Below are 12,573 nucleotides of genomic sequence, written 5' to 3' on the forward strand. Positions count from 1 at the left end.
TATAATATAATATATTATGATTTATATTATTTTTTATAATAAAAATGTTGCAGGAATGTTGCATTCCTACATTCGAATCAGTGGCTAGTTAAAAAAGCAAAAATTGCATCTAATTATACAATTTACATAACCAGTCACTAATAAGCTACAAAGTGTGACGCGCGGCTCGTGGCGAAGGATGAGACACGGAATCCTTATTTTCGACTGACGTCACTTTTAATTTCCACATATATTGCGCAATAGCGCACGAGTAACATTAAGCAAGCACACACAACGTGTAGACTTAGGCTAGAAACATACTTGCTGTTTGCCCATGCGTTCGCGTAGACAACTGGCTGCGTTGTGAATGTTACTGAGAACATACTAGCCTGTGTGCAACGCGTGAAACTGGAGGCTTCCACTAGAGGGCAAAACGTAGAAAGGGCTTCGGTATTTTAACGATGCAAACATGGCAACACTCGAGGAGATTAGCCTTTGGGTAATTTTACGGTCACGGCAGAAAAAACGACGACAGCGATCCCTTCGTAGGTGGTATGTAAGGCCGTTAAATCAAAGACGTTGTGAGAATGGCGAGTTTGTGTCGTTGGTATTTTTTGATGCTGGTTAGCGGCTACACTGCCCCTAGCGGTTTTGTGTGTATTGCACCACGTGTACGCGTCGCGTTAACTTTTGGAGGACGTGCAAGGCTTACGCGCCAAACCGACGCAGGATACGCGAAGCAGCCATGATGCGTTCGCGGACGCGTAGTTAACAGCAAGTATATCTCTAGCTTTAGACAACGACGAGCACAGGACACTGTGCGAGCGCACATTAAATAGACAAACCACATTAGCCCAACGTGATTACGAGATGAGTCACAGGTGAGACAGATTATCACATGACATAACCACAACCACGAAGATCCACAGACGCAGACAATGCACGTGGACAACGTAAACACACGCCCAAAAGGGAGGGGCCGGGGTCCTCAACGTGACAGACGCCCCCTCCAAGGGCACTACCCGTCCCAGGGTGCCAACAGGACCGAATGCCCCGAACCCACGACGATGGGCGGATCCGACGTGCTCAGTCCTGCGTCTGAGGTGACTGCCCTTGGCGGAGCGTCCGTCACGAATCGCCTAGCACACCCTCCCTGGGAAGACCGGGGAAAAGACGTTAGACACATTAAACGGAACGGACACAAACACACAAACAGGTACATTAACACATAGCAGCACAAAAGGGAAAAATGGGTTAGGTACACATACGGGAAGACACACGAAAACAGGAACAGGCACACACGACAGTGGCGCCAGGCTGAGCGCCAGGAGGAGGGCGATTAGGGGAGAGAAACCGAGAGCTACTGGTGCTGCAGGCGCTGCGGTGGGTGGTGCTCCTCCTGCCCTTTCTGCAAACCCTCCACCGGGCGCAGTGCGGCTGGCGGACGCACCAGGTGCAGCGGGGTTAGCCGACGCGCCAGGTGCAGCGCACTTGGTCCCTCCCCTCGGTGGACCGTATGGGAGTCCCGCTTTGCCCTGCGGTCTCCCTCTGGCCCCGGCAGTGGGAGCGGCTTCCTCTTCTTCCATCGCCTCACTGCCACAGCTCCAGCTCATGGGCTGCCCCGAGCTGCCACCCCGGGAACAGTCTATGTCGCTAGCTGGGGAGCACTCGGGGGATGAGCCTGCCTCTGGACTCCTCCTCCTTTACACCGTCCCGGCGGAGAGCTCCGAAGGAGGTGGACTCTCTTCCTCCTCCTCCTAAGTGTAGGACCCGTCGTCCGTGCACCCGGAGCCACCCGAGCACACGGACGGAGGGTAGTCCTCTTCCTCTTCCCCTCCACCGTAGTCCACGGTGGAGGCGGAGTCCTCAGACGGAAGGTAGTCCTCCTCCTCCTCCCCTCCACCGTAGTGCACGGTGGAGGCGTCGCATAGAGACGGAGGGTAGCCCTCCTCCTCGTCCTCCTGCTCCTCCTCCTCGCTTGGAGAGTCCCCCTCCCCAAACTCGCTCTCAGGGGTCTACTCCGTCGCGCCGAGGACGGAGCCTACCCACAGGGGTGAGAGATTCCTGGAGGAAGAGGGGTGGTACTTCCCCCACAGCCGCACCGTCTCCTGGCGGACCTTCTCCGCCGACTCGGGGTTGTGGTGCTCCCGAGCCTGACACAGCAGGGACGCACACACTGGGTCCTGTTCCAGCTGCCCCAGCGTCGGCGTGGTTCCGTAGTGCGGATTCTCCACCTCCCCAAGCTTACCCTCTGGTGGCGTGCCTGTCCCGTAGAGCTCGGGGACGCTCACCCGTATGGGCGAGCTTTCCCGGGAAGGCGAGGGATGTCTCTCCTGCCAAACCCGTACTGCTGTCTTGCGGTACTTCTCCGCCAGCTCTGGGATGGCGGTTTCCTGAGCCGCACACAGCAAGTAGGCGCACTCAGGGTCCGACTTCATCAGCGCCAGAGTCGGCATGGATCCGCGGCGTGGGGAAGAGGAAGAGGCGCGGTGATGCCGTTTGCTGGGCTTCTTTCCCTTCTTTGTCTTGGTCTTGTAGCCTGGCATATTTGTTGGTGTCTCGGATGGCTCGTTGTTCTGTGACGCGCGGCTCGTGGTGAAGGATGAGACACGGAATCCTTATTTTTGACTGACGTCACTTTTAATTTCCACATATATTGCACAATAGCGCACAAGTAACATTAAGCAAGCACACACAACGTGTAGACTTAGACAACGACGAGCACAGGACACTGCGCGAGCGCACATTAAATAGACAAACCACATTAGCCCCACGTGATTACGAGACGAGTCACAGGTAAGACAGATTATCACACGACATAGCCATAACCACGGAGATCCACAGACGCAGACAATGCACGTGGACAACGTAAACACACGCCCAAAAGGGAGGGGCCGGGGTCCTCAACGTGACACAAAGCTACATTACATTACTTGAAAATATATTTTTTTATCTGGCAAAGAATGCCAAATTACATGCAAACGTGACAGTTTTGTGGTATTTTGATTTCAAACCAAATACACACAGATAAATTGTTTAGATAAAAAAATAGTTTAGATTGCAAAAATATAAAAAAAATTTAATAACTATATAAAAAAATTACATCAGAATGCTGTTCATACTGTTCAATTCAGCATTCAACACCATCGCACCCCAGAAGCCAGTAAACAAACCACTTACTTGGACTGAGCTCTTCTCTCTGAAGCTGGGCACAAAAGCCTCAGTTAGGATACAAAACAAGCTCAAGCACTCTGAACACTGGATCCCCCCACAACACATCATTAAGTTTACTGATGGCACTATGGTTGTGGAACTCATTACCAACAACCATTGGGTCTGACTGCAAAGAGGTGGTGGTGTAACTGGAGTCTTGTTGCAGGACAAAAGGATGATGTATGATGACCCTGCACATCAGTGCTTCTTCTGAGGTACTAATGCACAGCTTTAAGTTCTTGGGAGTGCACATCACACACAGCTTTGATCCTTCAACACTTTGTTCTTAACGAGGAGAGCTCAACACCACATCTACTTCCTACAAAGACCGAAGAATAGACATGTGCACACCTGTTATAAATTGCTTCTACAGAAGCATCAATGAAAGTGTCTTGACCTGTACTGTCCATCATGGAAACTGCTCAAAACCGATGCAGAAAGGGAGGAGCCCTCTAGGTAGGAGTACCAGGGCTCTTCATATCACGGTCTGTAGCCCTGGTCATCCTCAAAGGCGGTGTCGGGAAAGGTCAGACTTCTGGTACTGCCCATAGTTCTGTTCCAAGATGGAGTATGGGGGTTCAGAATCAGGGTACCAATCATATTGATTGGGAGGGGGGTCCTCCACCTGGCAGAGATAACCCTAGCTGACACACCTCCAGGGGAACCTACTCCACTTTCTTCTTCCCCCACTTTTTCGTCTTGTGGACTTGGAGAACTTGGATGCAATAGAGCCCCAGGGAAAGTTGGTGGTCATTTAGGGAGAGCCCGTTGCTAGCTGGCCTGTCCCTCAACCCTGCTATAGCCACAAGGTCGATAATCTCCCACCAGAGGCAAGTCAGTTGGTCTACTCCCCAAATATGTCCTGTTCTCAGGGAGGTGGCTCCAGTCCTCTCTACCTGAGGCGATTGCTCTACCAGTTGAAGGCACATTCTTTCTGTACTGTTATGCAAGCCCTGAGGCAGGAGTCAGAGGCACAAGTGATTTCAACATTTTTTATTCGTACACGAAACTCACATACACACACAACAGGACTATAGCCTCGTAATATGAGCAGGAAATATAGGCCCAAGGGACCTAACAAAAAGGAAAAACATTTAATGTATCTGACCCACTGCAAAGAAAAGAAAATTACACCAAAAAGCTGCACTATTAAACAAGACTTGGTATTAATTTTTATTATAATGTTGCACTACTCTGTTGATTTTTCAATCTGTGGAAAATAATTTAAGTAATAATTTAATTGTACTTTCTACACTTAATGTTACGGTGACAGCTCCGGACCCCTCCTTGTGGGTGTGTCGCTACGTTGTCTTGTGCAATGTCTTGTGCTCGTCTTTGTCTAAAGCTCGTGTCATTGTGAGTGTTACTTGTTTAAGTGCTCACGCTGTTCGCGCCACACTTTCACCCTTGTCTACTATTCTGCAGAAGCGCCCCCTAGTGGGCCCGCCGGCGGGCCCAGCTCCTTTAGGGCCATAAAAAACATTAAACATTAATGAATCTCTGAACAAAGCGATAAATTCAAAATTTCTTATCCCATCTACATGCCTACCGAGTTTTAGACGTCTACGTGCAGCCGATTGCGAGATATCCGGCTTTGAAGTTGGTGACAAAAGTGCACCTCGCGGGGGGGGTCTCCCGACATATCCGTTTAAAAAACATATTTATGATGTGAGATGTCTTAATGTTTTGTCACCTAAAAATCGTTTACTAATAAGGCTTTTATTTAAGCCCTTAACATCGTAGATCCGTTGTGGATAAATACCTTAAAAAGCTTGCTCACCTCACTGCAAAATTTCGCGTAATCCGCTTCCTGGATGAGACGCACCGACAAATCTGCCCCCTAAGCGTCACATAAGCATTCTTAATGCTGATTTGACCTCTTATTAAAAAGCTGAAGGGGTTCTGCTTTGATTTGAGTGGTTTTTATTGGTTAGAAGTGGTGGAGTGACTTTGAATGACAGGTTTTACAACCTCTCCCCGGCGGGGTGCGAAGGGGAGGGGGTGGTGGGGTGACCGGCTCTACAGACATTCTGGCGACATTCTTAGAAGTGATTGAAAGCTGTTCTAACCAATAGTTTACTTTCTTCCGAAGCGAACCAGCCCTCGTTTGCCATGATTGGTGGGTTATTTCTTTTATTAGACCCTTCGGAAAGTGCGCAGTCATTTCCAATGTGGGTCCCTAGGATAGCAACATAAGCTAACCTTTGCTAACCTAAGCTGAGCTCCACCAGAACACACTGTTCGGCGAAACTGAAGCAGCCGTGGATTATTTTGTTCGTTTTTATTCTGATCGTGGATACTTTTGAACATCACAGAAAATAAAAGGATTATTTTTTATGAAATATATGAGCAATTTTCGGAATTTTCGCCAACCCGGAAGTGGGAACGAACACCGGCTACGACGCGATTCTACGTACTCGTGAGTAAAAATTGATAATTTTTCATAAGCGATTTTGGACAAAATATATAATCTAATACTAAACATTAGATTATAAACAGTATTGGAGCTTTTGAGTGCTGGAGTACTCTGTATTGTGTCGGATGCTACAGGAGTTGTCGACGTAAGCTTGCCATAGCCTGTCGGACTATATTGGACATAAATATCATATTGTACAGTTCATAATTGGACATGAAATTTATTCATTGGAATTTTCTGGTCTTTCTGTAATAAGTGCTTCGTTGTTGTTTGAAATAGGTCCTCGGTTTCGTGTATGGAATTTGCTAGCATGTTAGCTTGATTGTCCACCGGGTGTGTCGCATAATTAGCATACTTAGACACTGGAATGTTGGACCGCACATACCTTGGACAAAGTGGAATAACTTTGCAATACTTGCATGGATTTGCTTCATTTTTTCTGTGTTGTTAGAAAAGACCAATATATTGCAAATTTATAGACAGCATTGAATAACTATGTGAATATACATGCTTGTGATGTTCAAGTTCAAGTCTGCAGTTCTGACATTCCGGGCATATTAGCATTTGTAATAGAGGCTCTAAACAAAACAAGGAATATGATATTGAAGTGAATCAATATGTTCCCCCAACTGTCTTCTTCAGTTTGAGTCATGAATGATAATTTTCCTATATGTACAACTTGAAATATCTAGTTTTATAGTGGACTATGTCAGGCATCTGAGGAATTTTAAAAATGGCCGCACCTTACTGCACCTGTTCGTCGTGCCTGCCTCCTCCCAGCGTAACACTTGAAAATAAATCTAACTTGACTAAGCTACTCTTCACTGTTGATTTTTGGCATTTAGTCAGATATTTTTATTCAGATTGACTTGCAGAATTGCTTTGTACACATGGATGTATCACCAAATAAAGTACATAGCAAGCATGGCATGAAAAAAATCAAAATCAAGTTGACCTTCACTTTGCACTCGTGTCTGCATTGAACAACTCGGTCAACAGCCTTAGATAATACAGTATAATTAATTACATGCATGTATTATTTGATACATATGCAATATATTTATATATAAAGATGGCATTTCAGATGTGGTATATCTACAACTAACATAGACTAGCTCATGTATGAAAATTGTCTTCTAGCCAACTAAAGTTAACTACCAATAACCCATCTGTTTATTAATTAATCCTACTTCAAATTGTTAACTGGAATACCGTATCACCTAGCAAGTATAGCAGAGTCTAAATGATTATGTAGCAGCATAGTAAGAAACTCCTCTCCAAACTCCATTGAGATGCATCAAAGAGCCTTGGTTATTTGGTCAATGCCCAGGGTAAATAAAACAAGTGTGAGCTTATTAATAATGTGGACATCTGCAGACCGTTTTATTCTCCAATGTAATTCATACATTCGGTTGCTTACCTGCCCCACACCACCTGAGAACTTGTTGGTGTTATTTATGAGATCTCTCCTAAACGACAAGGCACTCGAGTGGGCGGATTTGATCTTAACAACCCGAGGAGAGGAAGCCTGATCTGTGGAGGGGTTCGGCAACCTGATGCGTCTTTGTATTGCATCAGGTGTGCTCCAGTTCAGCTCGCCCCAAGGGCCGGATTACAGTGCAGTACAGTGTCCCCCATGAAAGGTTTGGGGAGAAGCTGTGCCCCAGTGCGACAGTTCCCCCTGGCCCACTCATTTGATTCCATTCACCGTGTGAGGGGGATCAGAGGCCAGAGACCCACACCCTCAACGGTCACTACGCCCGCCTGCATGGCCCAGGTCTCCACACCGCAGCCAAGCGGTTTGGCGGCTCCCGATGGCGTCAGCCTGGCATCCCTGCCTCCTGACGACGCCGCCACCCCAGCTCCTGATGACGCCGTCCCTGTGTCTCCGGCTCCTGACGACGCCGTCCCGGAGTGTCCGGCTCCTGACAATGCATCCCCGCCTCCTGACGACGCGTCCCCGCCTCCTGACGACGTGTCCCCGCCTCCTGACGACGCCGTCCCGGGGTGTCTGGCTCCTCTGTTTATACTTAGTGTTCTTCTGTTACTTGTGTGGTTAATGTCCTAGTTCCTGTCTTGGTCGTGCTTAGTATCTACTCTTAGTGTCTCCGCTGGTTTTTGAAGTTGTTTAGTTGTTTTCAGTGTACCTGCTCGTATTCTTAGTTCAGTAGCTCCCTTGTTACGTGTGTGTGCGCTGTGTTCAGTTTCCTTTATTTATTTATTGTAATATTGGTTCTCTTTAAGTGTTTCCCCCTATGAGTATTGTCTGGTTGATGATTGTTTGTTGCAAGGGAAATTTCATGAAAGCTTTGTGATTTTGCTCTTGCATTTAAATTTTTGTCATCAAAGTCTGGCAGTAACTGATAAGTTGCCATATTGTCAATTGTGGATTTTCACCCCACTCGGGGGCGGTCCTCTGCATTTTCCTATCTGTGTAGTGAGAACACACACACTAGTGATCACTAGGGGGCTGTGGTGTACATGTGCTCAGAGCGGTGCAGTAAATAAATGTAGTATAGGTATGGACCCTTGTTTGCAAGCCACTTTTCTTGCTGTGTTGGCTTTTGCATCTCAGACTCTAAAACAGTCAGTCACAGTCAGATGCCCACATTCTGTGTCAGCTATGCTCAATCCTGGTCATGAAACACCCAGTAACAGGAAGCTGCCAAGGTGAATAAAAAAGGACACATGAGCTGCCTTGCCCTGTTTATGATATCACACGACACTCTTCTTTCAAATGCTGGTTTGAATATTACAGATGGGTCTTGGACAACGCTGGTCTGGCTGGGTGGGATGAGAATTTTATTTTTTTTATATATATATATAAGTTGATGCCTAGAAAAATATTATTGTTGATTGAATCTGAAAGGATAAAAGACAAGATACAAATTAAAAGGTAAATGTGCAGCACTACAGGAGATAAAGGAACAGTGTTTAAACTGAGCTGACAGCCTGGTCAAAAAAATACATTTTTGTTTAATAAGCTTTCGGTGTCTCTTCTCATATTCTGACAGTGATCCAATTCCAAAACCAGCATAATAACTAAATTGTCTTGTCTTACGGATTGCATTTTTGGGATTCCCATTAAAACATCAGAGTAATCAACATTGCTAGAAATAAAACCATGGATGAGATCCTTCAATCTGGCTTTGTCAGAAAATCTGTCTTTGTTGGTGTTCTTAAGGTGAATTATGGTTTAGTAACTGATTTGATATGACTGCTAAAGTTGAGATCAGAGTACATTAGTGCGTTTTTAGCCACATCAATCAATCAATCAAATTTTATTTCTATAGCGCTTTTTACAACAGTTGTTGTCACAAAGCAGCTTTACAAGTGCCGAGTCCTAGCCCCCAGTGAGCAAGCCAAAGGCGACAGTGGCAAGGAAAAACTCCCTAGTTTTTTGCATGAGGAAGAAACCTTGAGAGGAACCAAGACTCAGGGGGGGAACCCATCCTCCTCTGGCCGACACCGGTCACCATGACAACAACAACAATATAGACAGAATGTAGACAGAATGTAAAAGATGCAATAATGTCCATTTAGACCGAAAAATATGTAATAATGTCCATCATGGTGTAGGCATCCGGTTAGGCAGGAGGTGGCCGGCCAGGATGGATCGCTTGTCTCTCCTCATCTCATTATTCCTCAAGCAGGCGGGCAGCCATGTGGAGAAATGAAACAGGGAAAATTAGCTCTGTATGAGGACATATACGGGACAGGTAAAATTATAAACATTTCTGGAGTGTGGCAGCAACTCCGGCACTAAGTTAAATTATTACAGCCTAGCTAAAAAAAGGCAGAACCAGAAGGTAACATAGGCTTGGGGGCATTCTGAGACAATGGCATCCGTCCACTGCACTGTCAACAAACTTGAGTGACCACGAGCAGTGACAGGATGACAGCACCAGCACCCCAGTCTACCATAAAACCCTTCGTCTATGAACCCCTGGATCTGTACCTTTATCTAAGGGGGATATTAATTATCAAACGCTAGACTAAATAAGTGGGTTTTCAACCTAGATTTAAAGATTGTGACTGTGTCAGAGTCCCGGACACATTTAGGAAGATTATTCCAAAGCTGGGGGGCCTTATAAGAAAAGGCTCTTCCCCCTGCTGTTACCTTGTTAATTTGTGGAACTAATAACAGACCAGCACCCTGTGATCTTAGTTGACGTGGGGGTTCATAGTAGGAAATAAGTTCCTGGAGGTATTCAGGAGTAAGCCCGTGTAGTGCTTTATATGCTAATAATAGAATTTTAAAATCAATACGAAATTTAACTGGGAGCCAATGCAGGGCTGATAGGACTGGTCTAATATGCTGAAATTTTCTAGTTCTGGTCAGAACTCTAGCTGCGGCATTTTGAACTACTTGAAGTTTATTTAGATTCTTATTTGAACATCCTGACAGTAGTGAATTGCAGTAGTCTAGTCTAGAGCTAACAAAGGCGTGCACCAATTTTTCTGCATCATCCTGTGATAATGCATTTCTTAATTTGGCAATGTTGCGGAGATGTAGAAAAGCTATCCTAGTAGTATTATCTATATATTTATCAAATGATAGGTCGGAGTCGAGTATGACGCCTAGGTTTTTGGCTACTGTGCCAGGTGTAATGGGATAGTCTGCAAGATTAAGCATTAAATTAGGAATTTTCTGTCTTGCGGCCTTAGGGCCCACAAGGAGAACTTCTGTTTTGTCCTCATTTAATTGTAGGAAGTTTAGAGACATCCAGCATTTAATATCTCTTACACAGGCCTCAATTTTTCCTAAACTGAGTTTGTCATCGGGTTTGGCTGATATGTAAAGTTGAGTGTCATCCGCATAGCAGTGAAAATTGACACCATGTTTGTTTATAACTGTGCCCAATGGTAGCATATATAATGTAAATAATAATGGTCCTAAGATGGAGCCTTGCGGGACCCCATATTTAACCATTGTACGTTTGGATGAAATATTATTGAGCTCTACAAACTGATAGCGATTTGTTAAGTAAGACTGAAACCATGAAAGGGCTGTGCCTGAGACTCCAACCCAGCGTTCTAACCTTTCTAGCAAGATCCTATGATCAATTGTGTCGAAAGCTGCACTAAGATCAAGAAGCACTAACAGTGATACATAGCCTTGATCTGATGCAAGGAGGAGATCATTTGTTACTTTAACTAATGCTGTTTCAGTACTGTGATGGGGCCTAAAACCAGATTGGAACTTTTCAAATGTGTTATTCCTATACAGATATAGGCATAATTGCTGGGCAACAGCTTTTTCTATGATCTTAGATATAAATGATGTGTTTGAAATGGGTCTATAATTAGACAGCACAGTCGGATCAAGATTTGGTTTCTTGATCAGAGGTTTGATAATTGCTAATTTACATGATTTGGGCATGTGACCTATTGTAATGGATGAGTTAACTATAGTTAGAAGAGGTTCAGTTACAGCTGGTAATACCTCTTTTAATAACTTTGAGGGAACTGAGTCTAATGTGCAGGTAGTACAATTTAAGGAAGAAATTATTTTCTCTAATTCTGATTTTGGGAGTGGATGAAAAGCATCAAGTTTTTCTCCCGGTATGTAATTTAAATCAATATCAACCAAACCAGATGACATACCAGTTGTATTGCTAATAAAGGGTTTTATATTTTGTCTAATATTCTCTATTTTATTATCAAAGAAATCTATAAATACATTACTAGTGAGGTTTACTGGAATCTGAGGTTCTGTGCCTGCTTGATTTTTTGTAAGTTTAGAAATAGTATTAAAAAGAAATCTAGGATTGTTTTTATTTTTCTCTATCAGTGAGGCTAAGTATGCTGAGCGTGCTTTAGTGAGTGCCCGTTTGTAGTCAATAATGCTATCCTTCCAGGCACAGTGGAATACTTCCAATTTAGTAGATCGCCATTTCCGCTCTAATTTACGTGCTATTTGTTTTAAGTTTCTAGTTTGGTCGGTGTACCATGGGGCGAGCTTTTTGGATCTAGCTTTTTTATATTTTAGTGGAGCTACTATATCTAGAGCTGATCTGCAGGTATTCTCTAAGTAGTCGGTTAGGCTATCTAACTCTCCTGGATCGGATGGCGAGTGGGCTAGAGCAGTTAAATCAGGGAGGGTTTCAATAAACTGTGTTGCTGTTGATGAATTTATTGAGCGCTTTATACACTGCCGAGGAGATGGGCGGGTATTTATGTTAAGGTGAAAATCGAATTTTACTAAATAATGATCGGAGATTGCTACGGTTTGCGGGAGTATGTTTATATTATCTACGTCGATACCCAGTGTTAATATTAGATCTAGGGTATGATTTCGATAATGTGTAGGTCCTACTACGTTTTGTTTAATGCCGACAGAGTTCAATATAGAAGTAAAAGCCCTTGTCAGTGGATCCTCCGCATTATCAAAGTGTATGTTAAAGTCTCCTACCATTATTATTTTGTCACTACATACTGCTAAATTTGCTGCAAAATCGGTGAAATCGTTTAAGAAATCTGAGTAAGGCCCTGGTGGTCTGTATACATTAGTTAGGGAGAATGTACTTTTATTTTCAGATGGACTAATTACATTAATAGACTGCATCTCAAATGAGTTTGAGATATCTAAGTATTTCTGATGAATTTCTAAACAATCACGATAGATTATACATATTCCACCTCCTCTGCCTGACAGTCTAGGTCTATGTATATAACTATATCCCACAGGAGTGGCTTCGTTTAGAGTTAAATAATCATCAGATTGAACCCACGTTTCAGTTAGACAAAGAATATCAATTTTCTGGTCTGTTATAAGTTCATTTACAAAAACTGCTTTTGAGTTGAGCGATCGAATATTGATTAATCCAATTTTCAGATCGGTCATATAGGTTGTAATAATTTGATGTGAAGTCTGAATATTAGTTAAAAACTTCGGGCGGACTATTTTCTTATGATTTAGTTTAACCCGGGGCACAGACACAGTCTCAATCCTATGGGATCTT

General features: G+C 44.2%; 1 protein-coding gene across 4 annotated transcripts in view; it reads left to right on the forward strand.

Annotated features, from left to right (window-relative positions):
• Positions 1 to 5,355: 5,355 nt before the first annotated feature.
• Positions 5,356 to 12,573, forward strand: part of LOC143508402 (beta-1,4 N-acetylgalactosaminyltransferase 2-like) — a 38,958-nt gene continuing 31,740 nt past the window's right edge. For 3 of the 4 annotated variants that reach the window (XR_013129341.1, XR_013129342.1, XM_076996869.1), the window contains exon 1: positions 5,356 to 5,611. Coding sequence is in view for 2 of the 4 variants with exons in the window: in XM_076996869.1 (XP_076852984.1) it covers positions 5,529 to 5,611 (83 nt within the window). In the remaining 2 variants the exon portion in view is untranslated. The remainder of the gene's footprint in view (positions 5,612 to 12,573) is intronic. The other variant, XM_076996868.1, reaches the window with a different exon arrangement.

This window comes from Brachyhypopomus gauderio, chromosome 2 (genome assembly GCF_052324685.1).
Source record: "Brachyhypopomus gauderio isolate BG-103 chromosome 2, BGAUD_0.2, whole genome shotgun sequence".
Taxonomy (NCBI): domain Eukaryota; kingdom Metazoa; phylum Chordata; class Actinopteri; order Gymnotiformes; family Hypopomidae; genus Brachyhypopomus; species Brachyhypopomus gauderio.